Source organism: Leptosomus discolor, chromosome 28 (assembly GCF_034619465.1).
Source record: "Leptosomus discolor isolate bLepDis1 chromosome 28, bLepDis1.hap2, whole genome shotgun sequence".
In the NCBI taxonomy this organism is placed as follows: domain Eukaryota; kingdom Metazoa; phylum Chordata; class Aves; order Leptosomiformes; family Leptosomidae; genus Leptosomus; species Leptosomus discolor.
Window position 1 is genome coordinate 826,161 of NC_141418.1, and position 13,444 is coordinate 839,604.

At 72.0% G+C, this 13,444-nt stretch overlaps 1 protein-coding gene across 1 annotated transcript; it reads left to right on the forward strand.

Moving 5' to 3' along the window:
• Positions 1 to 2,019: 2,019 nt before the first annotated feature.
• On the forward strand, positions 2,020 to 9,762 carry LDLR (low density lipoprotein receptor). The gene is made up of 17 exons (XM_086478835.1): positions 2,020 to 2,449; positions 2,576 to 2,698; positions 2,802 to 3,173; positions 3,278 to 3,403; positions 3,493 to 3,615; positions 4,220 to 4,342; positions 4,773 to 4,898; positions 5,379 to 5,550; positions 5,635 to 5,862; positions 6,100 to 6,218; positions 6,787 to 6,926; positions 7,007 to 7,148; positions 7,887 to 8,030; positions 8,549 to 8,722; positions 8,798 to 8,863; positions 9,077 to 9,234; positions 9,727 to 9,762. The coding sequence occupies exons 1-17, from the start codon at positions 2,020 to 2,022 to the stop codon at positions 9,760 to 9,762; spliced, it is 2,802 nt and encodes a 933-aa protein (XP_086334961.1).
• Positions 9,763 to 13,444: the final 3,682 nt, after the last annotated feature.

The window sequence follows — 13,444 nt, forward strand, 5'->3', positions numbered from 1 at the left end:
GCGCCTGTCGATGGCACTGGATTTCGAGCAGTAATAAATTAAACCGACGGGACCGGCGTCGCCTCCGTGGGGGTCTCTGCTCGCCATGGGGGTGGGTTCGCCTTCGCCCTGTTATCAGGGTGATACCGGCACCATGGGGGGGTTGGGGGAGACTTCACCCCCCTCGCTGTCACCGTGGGGTGGGTTCATGGCACCCGCTGAATCACCACATCCCGCTTCCCCCCCCTTCTTGGGGTGATACCGGCACCATGGGGGGGGGTGGGGGGACTTCAGCCCCCTCAATGTCACCCTGGCTGTTGGGGTCACCACCGCCACGAGCCTGCGGTGCTCTGGTGACCACCGCGGTGCTCCAGCTGCCCCGATTCCGGCAAAAAAGGGGAAGCTGCACTTCCTCCCGCCGGCACCACACGGTGTCCCCCAGAAAACCGCCAATAATTTAATGGCGAATGGTTCAAAACGCTTCCAACCCGCGCCGGGGGAGGAACGGGGAGACCCAGACCACCGGAGCAGAGCGTGGCGATTCCCAGGCCGGTGCCGCCGGCACCGGCCGGGGAATCGCCGCGCTCGGCTCCAGGCCCCGCCGTCCTGCTCCACCTCCTCTCGTGATGTGGAGCAGTTTTGAAATATCACCCCACGCTAAACCCCACCCCCGCGCTGCCCATTGAAATGGGGCCTCGCCGGGGCCTCGCCGCGCTCCCGCCGCCGCCACACGCCCCGTCCGCGGCCGCACGCCCCGGTTTTTGGCCTCGAAACCACCCGGGTTTGGGGGTTTATTTTTTGTTCTTGCGGAGGTCGGTGGGTGGGTGTTGGGCCGGAGCCGTGAAGCGGGACCAGGGCGGCACGTGCCGGGCGACAGGATGGGGCCCAGAGCGGCGACCGCCGCGGTGGTGCTGGTGCTGATGGCGGTGACACCGGGTGCAGGTGAGGGGGGAACTGGGGAGCACCGGGGCGGGGGGGGGTGGGGGGTGACCACCCTTACGGTGACCCACGGGCTGCCCCGAGGGGTGGGGAAGGGGGTTCTGGGGGACCGGGAAGGGGGGAAGTGGAGGGGACCGGAGCCACCGGGGCTTGCCCTCCCCGGGGGACCTGCTCCCCCCGCGGCGTGGCCATCCCCAGACCAGGTCCTACACCCCTTAACCCGGTCCTAACCCCCCTTAACCCGGCCCTACCCCCCCCAAACCCTGTTCTAACCCCCTTAACCCGGCCCTACCCCCCCCAAACCCTGTTCTAACCCCCTTAACCCGGTCCTACCCCCCCTAAACCCCGTCCTAATCCCCAAGCCCAGTCCTACCCGCGCCCCAACCTGGTCCTACACCCGTAGACCCGGTCCTACTCCCCCTAAACTCGGTCCTAGCCCCCCTAAACTCGGTCCTACTCCCCCTAAACCCGGTCCCACTCTCTCAAACCCGGCCCTACCCCCCCCGCCCCAAACCGGGTCCTGCCCCCGCAGCCGGGTCTTCCGCTCCCCGCCGGGCCCTCCCGGGCTCCGGGCCGCGCCTCAGGCTCCGCTTCCCGCTGGTTAAACCGGGGGGGGGGGGGGGGCGGCGGCGCTTCCCGGGCTCCCCCCCCCCCGTTCCGGCCGGGCCGGGGTCGCCGCCACCGCCGCGCGGAGGGGAAGGGGCGGGGAGAGGGCGGTACCGCCCCGCCCCCCTGAGCGCGCCGAAGGGAACCAATCACCGCGCGCGTCCCGACCCGCCCCCGTCGGCGGACGCGTTTCCTATTGGCGGCCGAGCGGTATGGCCACCCGGCGGGGACACGCCCCGCTGGCCAATGGGAGCGCGGCGCGCCAGGAGGGCGCGGCAAGGCCCCGCCCTCTCGAGAGACCCTGGGACACCCCACCCCACCCCCCCCCCCATCGAGGAGGGGCCCGATCCCCGGGACGGGACCCCCGGGACTGACCCCCCTCCGGGACGAGACCCCCAGGATGGGCCTGGGACCCCCTCCGGGGCTGGACTGACCCCCCCGGGATGGGCTGGACCCCCAGGACCGACCCCCCCACACACAAGACAGGACCCCGGGATGGGCCTGGGTCCCCCGGGGGTGGTCTGGGACCCTCCCTGGACGGGCCTGATCCCTCCGAGGATGGGCTGGACCCCCAGGATTGACACCCCCCCACACAGGATGAGATCCCAGGATGGGCCTGGGACCCCCCCTGTGGGGACAGGACTGACCCCCGGGGCACAGGATGAGCCTGGGCCCCCCCAGAACAGGCTGGGGACCCCCCCTAGGACAGGACCCCTGGGACTGACACTTCCCCTGGGACCAGACCCCCCGGGACCCCCACGCTGCGGGGTGGGAAGGCGAGTGCCGCCGTGTGCCACGATGCCCCCCGCCATGCGGCCGCGTGCCGCCGCCTCTGCCGCGCTTTGCCACGCCGGGGCTGCGCCACACCGGGCGGTGCCACCGTCTGCCGTGCCGTGCCGTGTGCCACGCCGTGCCAAACCGTGCCGTACCGTGCCACATCATGCCGGGTAGTGCCCTGGGCTGCCCGTCTCTCCCTGTGGTGCCATGCCATGCCGTGCCATGCCGTGCCACCCCGTCCCCACGGTGCCACCCCTCCCGCTCTCCCCCCCAGCCTCCCCCACCTGCTCCCCGAGAGAGTTCAGCTGCGGCGGCCGCCAGAACCGGTGCGTGCCGGCGTCCTGGCACTGCGACGGGCACCGCGACTGCGACAACGGCTCCGACGAGCTCAACTGCCGTGAGTGCCGGGGGGGGAAGAGCCGGGGTGGGGGGTATCCATGGTGGGGGGGTTCCCCCGCCACCGCCGCCGCCGCTGACCATGCCGGGGGTCCCTCCTGCAGCCCCCCGCACCTGCACCAGCGACCAGCTGCGCTGCGGCACCGGCGCCTGCGTGTCGCTCGCCTTCGCCTGCGACGGCGACCGGGACTGCGAGGACGGGGCGGACGAAGCCGGGTGCCCCCCGCCCGCCCCCTGCGCCCCCCACGCCTTCCGCTGCAACGACTCCACCTGCATCCCCCGGCTCTGGGCCTGCGACGGGGACCCCGACTGCCCCGACGGCTCCGACGAGTGGCCCCGCCACTGCGGCACCCCCCGGCCCCCCGGCCCCTGCCCCCCGCTCCAGTTCGCCTGCGGCTCCGGCGAGTGCATCCACCGGCGCTGGCGCTGCGACGGCAGCCCCGACTGCCGGGATCGCTCCGACGAGGAGGGGTGCGGTGAGTGACACCCCCACCCTGGGATTGGGGGGTGGGGGGGATGTGGGGGATGCTCCGGAACCTTCTGACCCCTCCCCCCCACTTTCCCGCTCCTCCCCCCGCAGCCGCTGCCGCCACGTGCCGCCCAGACCAGTTCCAGTGCCGCGACGGGCGCTGCGTGCCGGGATCCCGACAGTGCGATGGCGAAGCCGACTGCGCCGACGGCAGCGACGAGGAGGGGTGCCACAACGGTACCCGCCGGGAGGAGGGTGGGATGGGGGCGGGTTTGGGGTGCCCTGTTGTTGTTGGGGGGACTGACCTGCTCCCCGCCCCCCCGCAGTGACGGCCTGCAGCGACCCCCACGAGTTCAGGTGCCGCTCGGGCGAGTGCGTCCCGGTGGAGCGGGTGTGCGACAGGCACCGCGACTGCCGGGACTGGTCGGATGAGCCCATCAAGGAGTGCGGTACGGCCGGGACCCCCAGCAGCCCCCCCAAATCAACCCAGACCCCCAAAATCCCCAAACCACCACCCAAAACGTCATGGGACCCCCCCCCCTAAAACACCCCCTAAACCTTCACCTTAAAACACCTCCACACCTCCCCAAATCACCCCGGGAGCCCCCAAAATCCCCAGACCCCCACCCAAACCACCCTGGGGCCCCCCAAAACCACGCCCTAAACCCTCCACACCTCCCCAAATCACCCCAGACCCCCAAAATCCCCAACCCCCACCCCCCAAACCGTCATGGGACCCCTCCAAAAGCCCCTAAACCCTCCACAGCTCCCCAAATCACCCCGGGAGCCCCCCAAATCCCCACCAGAACCCCCCAAACCCCCTCAAACCGCTCCAGGACCCCCCAACCCCCCCCCAACCACCCCATGACCCCCCAACCCCCTTCAAACTGCCCTGGCACCCTCAAACCCCCACCCAAACCACCCCATGAACTCCCGAACACCCCCCCTCCAAGCTTCCACGGGGGGTTTGGGGTCTCTGCCTGGTGCCGGGGGGGGGTGTTACTTGGAGGGCTCCCCCCAACTGACCCCCCTCCCCTTCGGTTCCCTCCCCAGGGGTCAACGAGTGCCTGGACGGCGGTGGCGGCTGCTCCCACGTGTGCCAGGACCTGCGGCTGGGGTACCGCTGCCTCTGCCCGGGGGGCTTCAGCCTGGGCCCCGACGGGAGGACCTGCGAGGGTGGGTGCTCCCCCCCCCCCAGGGACCCTACCAGGGTCCCCCCCCAGCCCCCTATGGGACTCCTTCACACCCCCCATGGGACCTCCCGACTCCCCTCGGACCTTCTGCCACCCCCAGACTCACCCAGGGGACCCCCTGACCCCTCCCAGACCTCTCCTGACCCCTCCTGACCTCCCCAGACCCCTCCAATCCCATCATGGGACCCCCTTGACTCCCCAGGGACCCCCCCGACCCCTTCTGCCCCCCCCCGACCCCTCCTGACCCCCTCAGACCCCTCTGATCCCATCATGGGACCCCCTTGACCCCCTAGGGACGCCCTGATCCCTCCCGACCCCTTCTTCCCCCCCTCCCCGACCCCTCCTGACCCCCCCCCCAGGGACTACTCTAATCCTGCCATGGGACCCCCCCTGACCCCCCCGTGCCCCCTCAGACATCGACGAGTGCCTGGACCCCCAAACCTGCAGCCAGCTCTGCCGCAACCTGCCCGGCAGCTACGAGTGCGAGTGCGGGGGAGGCTACAGGCTGGACCCCCAAACCCGTGCCTGCCGCGCCCTCGGTGGGTGACACCCCCCCCCCGGCACCTCCTGACCCCTCCAGCCCCCCCCAGCCCCCTCCATCCTCGCCCCCCCCATTCATCCCTCTCTGCACCCCCAACCCTGCAATCCCCCTTTCTTCCCGCACCCCAAGTCCTTCCCGTTGCCCCCCCCCCAGTTCCCCCCCTTCCCGCCCCCCCCCATGCCTGGGGCAGGTTTGGGGGTGCTGGGGGGGTCCATCAGTGGGTATAGGGGGTGTTGGGGGTGGGTGCGGGTGGGGTTGAGGGTTTTGGGGGTGCTGGGGCGTTCATCAGCAGGTGCCAGTGGGTTTGAGGGGTCCAGCAGTGGATGTGGGGTGGGTTTGGGGGTGCTGGGGGGTCCGTCAGTGGGTGTGGGTGGGGTTGAGGGGGGTTGGGGTGCAGGGGGAAGGTGGGGTGGGTTTGGGGGTGCTGGGGGGGGTGTCCAACAGCGGGGTGCAGTGCCTGCTCCCCCTCCCCATCCAGGCCCCCCCGCCGCCCTCCTCTTCACCAACCGGCACGAGATCCGGCGCCTGGCGCTGGACGGCGGCGAGTACCGGCGGCTGCTGGGGCCCCTCAAGCACGCCGGGGCGCTCGACGCCGACGTGGCCACCGGCACCGTCTACTGGGCCGACGCCACCCAACGGAAGATCTACCGGTGAGGGACCCCCTCCCCACCCCCAATCCCCCCGCCCCGGGGTCCCCACCGCCGGTGTGACCGGTGGTGCCACGGTGCTGGCAGGTCGACGGTGGCCGGCGTGGCGGAGGGCGGCCGCGGCGTCGCCGTCATCGGGACGGGGCTGGGGTCCCCCGACGGCGTCGCCCTGGACTGGGTCCACCAGAACCTCTACTGGACCGACTCGCGGTTCGGCACCGTCTCGGTGGCCGACGCCGGCGGGAGGCGGCGCAAGACGCTGGTGCGGGAGCCGGGGGCCAAGCCCCGCGCCATCGTGGTGGACCCGCTGCACGGGTACGGGGGGGGACACGGGGGGGGGGACACGGCGGGGACACGGGGGTGGGGACACGAGGGGGGGACTTAGGGACGTTGGGATGGGGACGTGGGGGGACACGGGGGGGGACATGGGGGGGTTTGGGGACACTGGGATGGGGACACGCCGGGGGGACACGTAGGGGGGGACACACGGGGACAGACGTGGGGGTCAAGGGGGTGACGGGGTGTGGCTGTGCCCCCTTCTTCCCCTCCCAGTTACATGTACTGGACGGACTGGGGAGCCAACGCCAAGATCGCCAAGGGCGGCCTCAACGGCGCCGACCAGTTCCCGCTGGTGACCGAGGGCGTCGAGCGGCCCAACGGGATCGCGCTGGGTGAGGCGCCGCCCCGGCACCGGCACCGGCACCGTCCCTGTCCCCGTCCCTGGGCTGGTCCCAGTCCCTATCCCTACGTGTCCCCACCCCCGGGTGTCCCCCTCCCACTGACCCTGTGTCCCCATCCCAGTGTCCTCCTGTCCCCCCACGTGTCCCCCCCCATCCTCACCTGTCCCCATCCCTGTCCCCATCTCCCCCCCTATCTCCCCAGTTGTCCCCATCCCAGCATCCCCCTGACCCCCTGCATGTCCCCCCGTCTGTCCCCACCCCCATGTCCCCATGTCTCCCCCTATGTCCCCCCATCTGTCCCCATCCCCACGTGTCCCCATGCCCCCCCATGTCCCCCCCGCGTGTCCCCATCCCCGTGTCCCCATGTCCCTGCTGTGTCCCCTCATGCATCCCCATCCCCGTGCCCCCACGTCCTCGCCACATGTCCCCATCCCAGTGTCCCCAACTCCCCCCACGTCCCCCCCACGTGTCCCCATCCCCGTGTCCCCAACCCCCCCCCGCCCCCCCGCGTGTCCCCCCCATCCCCACCGTGCCCCCCACTGACACACCCCCTCCCCAGACCTGCCCTCCCAGCGCCTGTACTGGGCGGACTCCCGCCTCCACACCCTCTCCAGTGTGGATGTGGACGGCGGCCGCCGCCGCACGCTCCTGGCCGACCCCCACCTGCTCGCCCACCCCTTCGCCGTCGCCGTCTTCGAGGTGAGACCCCCCCCCCACCCCAACCCTCCCCCGCCCCCCAGGACCCCCGGACCCCCGGTCCCAACCCCTGTCCCCCCCAGGACACCGTCTTCTGGACCGACCTCCAGCGCGGGGCCATCCTCGGCGCCAGCAGCCGCTCGGGCGACGCCGCCCGCGGGGTGGCCCAGGGGCTCTTCGCCCCCGAGGGGCTCGTCCTGCTCCACCCGCTCCGGCAGCCCCCAGGTACCCCCGTCCTTCTGTCCCCTGTCCCGCTGTCCCATCCCCTGCCCCCGTCCCCTGTCCCCTGCCCTCCTGTCCCACGTACTCCTGTCCTGCTGTTCTCTCCTGTCCCTCCACCCTCCCATCTTCTGTCCCCTGTCCCTCTGTCCTTCCATCCTCTGTCCTGTCCCCCTGTCCCTCCATCCTCCCATCCTGTCCCTCTGTCCCCTGTCCCCGTCCTTCCTTCTTCCCACACTGCTGTCCCTCTCTCCCTGTGTCCCTCCACCCTCCCATCCTTCTGTCCTCCTGTCCCTCTGTCCTCCCATCCCCTGTCCTCCTGTCCCCTGTCCTCCTGTCCCTCTGTCCCCTGCCTTCCTGTCCCATGTACTCCCGTCCTGCTGTTCTCCTCTCCTGATTCTCTGTCCCTTCACCCTCCCATCTTGTGTCCCCTGTCCCTTTGTCCTCCCATCCTCTGTCTCTCTGTCCCCTGTACTCCTGTCCTGCTGTCCCTTTGTCCCTCCATCCTCCCATCCTTCTGGCCTCCTGTCCCTCTGTCCTCCCATCCCTCTGTCCTCCTGTCCCCCGTCCCGTCTTTCTGTCCCTCTGTCCCGTGTCCCCCATCACCCCGTCCCTCTGTCCTCCTGCCCCCGTCCCTCTGTCCCTCCATCTCACCAGCCCCTCTCCTGTCCCTCCCCGCCCCCATCCCCAGCCCCATTGCGCCCCCCGCCCCCCTCCTGCCCCCCCTGACCTGTCCCCCCCCAGGTGACAACCGCTGCGCCGAGGCCAACGGGGGGTGCGGGTCCCTCTGCCTCCCCGCGCCCCAGCTGGGCCCCCGCAGCCCCCCCTACTCCTGCGCCTGCCCCGACGGACAGAGCCTGGCGCCCGACGGCCGCGCCTGCCTCCCAGGTACCCCCAACCCCAGGGACCCCCAGGGACACCAGGGGCCCCCCCTGCACCACCAGACCCCCCTGCACCCCCAGACCTCTCCCAGGTACCCCCCAACCCCAGGGACCCCCCAGGGACCCCCAGACCCCCAGGGACACCCAGGGGCCCCCCCTGCACCACCAGACCCCCCCTGCACCCCTAGACCTCTCCCAGGTACCCCCCAACCCCAGGGACCCCCGAACCCCCAAAGGTCTCCCCTGCACCCCCAGACCCCTCAGGGACCCCCTGCACCCCCAGACCTCCCCCACCCTGCACCCCTAGACCCCCCCACTGCAACCCAAGACCCCCCACCCTTCACCCTTCACCCCCCAGACTCCACACCCCCAGCTCCCCAGCACCCCATCCTGCAGACCTAACCCCCCCCGGCACCCACCCCCACCCCCCCCAGCCAGCCCCCCCACACCCCCTGTCCCCCCATAACTTGCACACCCCCCCCCGGACCCCCCCAGCCCCACTCACTCTCTCTCCCCCCCCCCCAGACCCCTCGGCCCCAGCCCCGGTGGATGGGACCCCTGGCACCCCCACAGCCCCCTCCCAGCCCCCGACATCCGACTGGGACCCCCAGGGCCATGGGGCAGCACCGGGCCCCACCACTAGCAACACCAGCAGCACCAGCAGCAGCAGCACCAACACCTCCAGTAACGCCACAACAGGTACCAGCCCCACACCCCAGCCCCACACCCCAGCCCCACGGCTCGGGGCTGACGACCACCCCTCCTGTGTCCCAGGGGTCCGCGCTGACGCTGTGGGGAGCAGGACGGGGCCGGCGGTGCTCGGGGTCATCCTGCCCCTCGGTAGGTTGGGGGTCCTGGCATGGGGCGGGGGGCATGTCTGAATGGGGGGTGGGGGTCCCCACACCGAGGGGTGCCAGCGTGAGGGTCCTGGAATGGGGGTCCCAAGCTGGGGCTCCCAGTGGGAGGATCCCAGCATGGGGAGGTTTCCCCGTATGGGGGTCCCAGAGCCGGGGTCCACCAGCCCTGACACGCCCCCCCCCCCCCCCCCCCCAGTGCTCCTCATCCTCGCAGCCTTCGCCGCCCGCGGGCTCTGGCGCAGCTGGCGCCGCCGCAGCACCAACAGCATCAACTTCGCCAACCCCGTGTACCAGAAAACCACCGAGGACGAGGAGCCCCTGGGCCGGGGGCAGGGGGGGTTCAGCTACCCCACGGTGAGTTGGGGGGCACCCCACGGGGAGCGGGGGGTGAGGGGAGATCCCATGGGGAGCTGGGGAGGTTGGGGGGCACCCCACAGTGAGTTGGGGGGCACCCCACGGTGAGCAGGGGTCACCCCATGGGGAGCTGGGGGGGTTGAGGGGCACCCCATGATGAGTGGGGGATCCCATGGTGAGCGGGGGGCACCCCATGGTGAGTTGGGGGTGAGGGGGGGCACCCCATGGGCAGCCAGGGGTGTTGAGGGGCACTCCACGGTGAGGGGGGGGGGCACCCATGGTGTCTGGGGGGGGGGGCTAGGGAGGGCACCCCATGGTGAGCTGTGGGGCAGGGGGGCACCCCATGGTGAGTTGGGGGTGGGGCACCCCATGGGGAATGGGGGGGAGGGTTTGCACCCCAAGGGGGGTGGGGGGGCTGTACCTGTGGGTCAGGCCGCCCGTGTGGGGCAGGCAGGGGGTGTCTCACCCTCGCACCCCCCTGCCCCCCCTCAGCGCGTAGCCCTGAGCCTGGATGACGACGCAGCCTGAGGACGTGGGGGGGGGGGGCTGTGTGTGTCCCCCCCCCCAGCCCCCCACCGAGGAGGCACCGGAGCCCACCTGGATCCTGCCGCCCCCCCAAAGCCCCCCCGGGACCCCCCCGGGTGGTTGTGCCGGCTGTGCCGGCGCGTCCTTGGCGGCTGCACCAGGCGGGGGGGGTGTTGTAGGCACACGCGTGTCACACACGTGTCACACACGTGCCACGGTCACACACGTCTGACCACCGCGGCCGGCTGTGCCACACGCGGCCCCCCCCGCCCCCACCTGTGATTTTTTTTTACCAAAACTGTGAAAAACAACGGAAAAAACGTGGCCTTCTGCCGCGGGGGCGGGGGCCCTCGCACGAGGATGCCCGGGCACAAGGTGACGCCCTTTGCACGAGGATGATCCTGGCATGGGGACACCCCTGGCACGAGGGGACACCCCGGCCATGAGGACGCCCCTTGCATGGGGACACCCCCGTCACGGGGACAACCCTTGCACGAGGATGACCCTTGCACAAGGGAACACCCCTCGCACAAGGATTCCCCCAGCACGAGAGGACACCCCGGGCACGAGGATGCTCCTTGCACGAGGGGAAACCCCCTGCCACGAGGACGCCCCTCGCACGGGGACACCCCTTGCACGAGGACGCCCCTCGCACGGGGACGCCCCTCGCCCCCCGGTCCCGTGTCTGGACACGGCCAATACACCCCGTATTTATTTCTTCCCCCTTGTCCAGGCTCCTCCTTCCCCCTCCCCCACACCGGGACACCCCCCCCCCCCCCCCCCCGTGGGGACGTGGGGCCCCGTGTCCCCCCCAAAGGTCCCCCCACGCTGGGGGTCACGGCGGCTGGAGGGGGCTTTATTGGGGGGACACACACACGACACACATGGGGGGGGGGTGGCAGAAGCGAGGGGCCAGCGCGGGTCCGGGCGCGGGGGGCGGTGTCATGTGGCAGCGAGTGATGTCACACGGCGGCGAGTGATGTCACGTGGCGGCACATGATGTCACACGGCGTCACAGGGCGACGCGGCGTCACGGCGGGGGCCTGGGGTGTGGAGGGCTGGGGGCGGGGGCGGGGGGGGCATGGGGGGGGGGGGGGGTGAGGGTCTGTGTGCATCACACACGCGTGTGCGGGGGTGGGGTGGGGGTGTCCGTGTGTCGCACACGCATGTGCAGGGGTGGGGGAGGGGGCGGGTGCCCCTTACCCGGGCCGGGGGGGTTGCACGGGGGGGGCCCCTCCACCGCCTCGTGGTACTCGCTCTCGTCCGAGGAGCTGGAGCCCAGCCTGGGGGGGGGGGGGGGGGGGGCTCGAGGGGACCCCAGCATCTGGGCACCCCCCATGGCCCCCCAACTGCCCCATTTCATTTCCCCCCCCCCCCATTTCCCCCACAAATGCCCCACAATCCCCCCCATTCACCCCTCCCAATTGCCCCCCCCCCCCGGTCCCCCCGAACCCCCCAATTGTCCCAAAAGCCCCCCCACTCCCCCACCCCCAAATGCCCCTGCACCCCCCCATCACCCCCCAACCCCAGCCCCCACCCCAGTTGCCCCCACCCCAGCATACTGCCCCCAAATGCCCCAGGACCCCCCCCAATTGCCCCCCCTACAGTCCCCCCTGAACTCCCCAATTGCCCCCCCACTCCCCCACCCCCAAAGGCCCCTGCACCCCCATTACCCCCCCCCAACCCCCCAGCCCCCCCCAGTTGCCCCCACCGCATCCTACCCCCCCAAACGCCCCAAGACCCCCCCCCAGTTCCCCCCCCATCACCCCCAGCCCCCCCCACCTGCTGCTGCCCCCCCCGCGGGGGCGGCCATGGCCTTCAGCCCCCTCCTCCTCCTCCTCCTCAGCCCCCGGGGGCGGCGGCTCTGCGGGACGGGGGGGGGGGGTGTGAGCGGGGCTGGACCCCCCCCCGGGCCCCCCCCCAGTCCCCCCAGTCCCCCCACTCACGGCGCTGGGCCAGGCGGGCCCGGGCCTCCCGCAGCTCCCCCAGCGCCCGCCGCAGCTGCCGCTCCAGCACCGCCACCCGCCCCGGCAGCCCCCCGGCACCCCCCGGCACCGCCCCGGCGCCCCCCGGCACCCCTGGGCCCTCCGTGCCCACCCCCACCGACCGCCGGCCCCGCGGCACCGCGGCCATGGCGGGGAGCGGGAGCGGGGTGCCGGAGCCGGGGGCGGCGGCGGAGGCCGACGTGGTGCCGGTGATGGAGCCGGTGAGGGAGCTGGTGTTGGTGATGGCGACGGTGCTGCCGGAGCCGATGCTGGTGCTGGGACTGGTGCTGGAGCCAATACCAGGGCCAACGACAGAGCCGGTGCCGGCGATGGAGCCGACGGTGGTGTCGATGCTGGGGCTGGTGCCGGTGCCAGACCTCATGCCGGTGCTGATGCCAGAGCTGCCGCCGGTGCTGCCGCCGGTGCTGGAGCCAATACTGGGGCCAGCGATGGAGCCGGTGCCGGTGTTGATGCCGGAGCAGATGCCGGTGTTGATGCTGGTGCCGGTGATGGAGCTGGCGGTGGTGCCGGACCTGATGCTGGTGCTGGCGCCGTTGCTGGAGCCAACACCGGGGCCAGCGATGGAGCCGGTGCCGGCGTCGAGGCCAGAGCCATCAACGGAGCTGGTGCCAGCGGCCCCACCGCCACCGCGGGCACCACGGCCCTCACCGTCGCCGGCGTCGCCGCACCCGCACCGGCAGCCGTCGTGGCGGCGGAGCCGCTCCAGGAGCTGCCGCTTCTCCTCCTGCAGCCGCTCCAGGCGCCGCCGCAGCCCCGGCACCGCCCGCGCCTCCTCCTCCAGCTCCCGCAGCCGCCCCAGCGCCGCCGCCATCTGCTCCCGCACCAGCCGCAGCGGCGCCGCGCCTGGAGAGCCCGCCGCCACCGGCGGCACCACCGGGACGCCCGCCATCGCCGCCGGGACTCCTCCCGCCATCGCCGCCGCGACGCCTCCATCACCCTCCTCCTCCTCCTCCGGGCGCCGCCGGGGCTCCGGGGGGCTGAGGGTCTCGGCGGAGGCGGCCCAGGAGGCGCGGTGGTGCCGGCGGCCCACCGGGACGCGCCGGAGCGTCAGCCCCTTCTCGATGGCCTCCACGTAGCCCAGGAAGCCCAGGTCCAGCCGGTAGCCGTACGCCGTCTCCACCGAGTACGGACCCTCCCCCGCCCCGCCGGGGGGGCCCGGCCGCCGCCGCCGTTGGCCTGCGGCACCGCCGCGTCGGGTGGGCGCCCGGCGAGGGGCGGCGGCAGACGGGGAGGGCTCCCCATCGCAACTGGGACCCGGGGAGCCCTCCCAGTGCCAACTGGGACCCAGGGACCCCTCCCCATCATAACTGGGATCCGGGGACCCCTCCCAATACCAACTGGGATCTAAGGAGCCCTCCCCATCCCAACTGGGATCTAGGGAGTCCTCCCAATGCCAACTGGAATGCAGGGAACCCCTCCCCATCCCAGTTGGGATCCAAGGACCTCCTCCTTATCCCAACTGGGACCCAGGGACCCCTCCCCATCTTAACTGGGACCTGGGAAGCCCTCCCCATTGTAACTGGGACCCAGAGACCCCTCCCCATGGTAACTGGGATCTAGGGACCCTTCCCAATGCCAACTGGGATCTAGGGACCCCTCCCCATCATAACTGGGATCCAGGGAGCCCTCCCAATGCCAACTGGGGATCTGGAGACCCCTCCCCACCCCAACTGGACCCA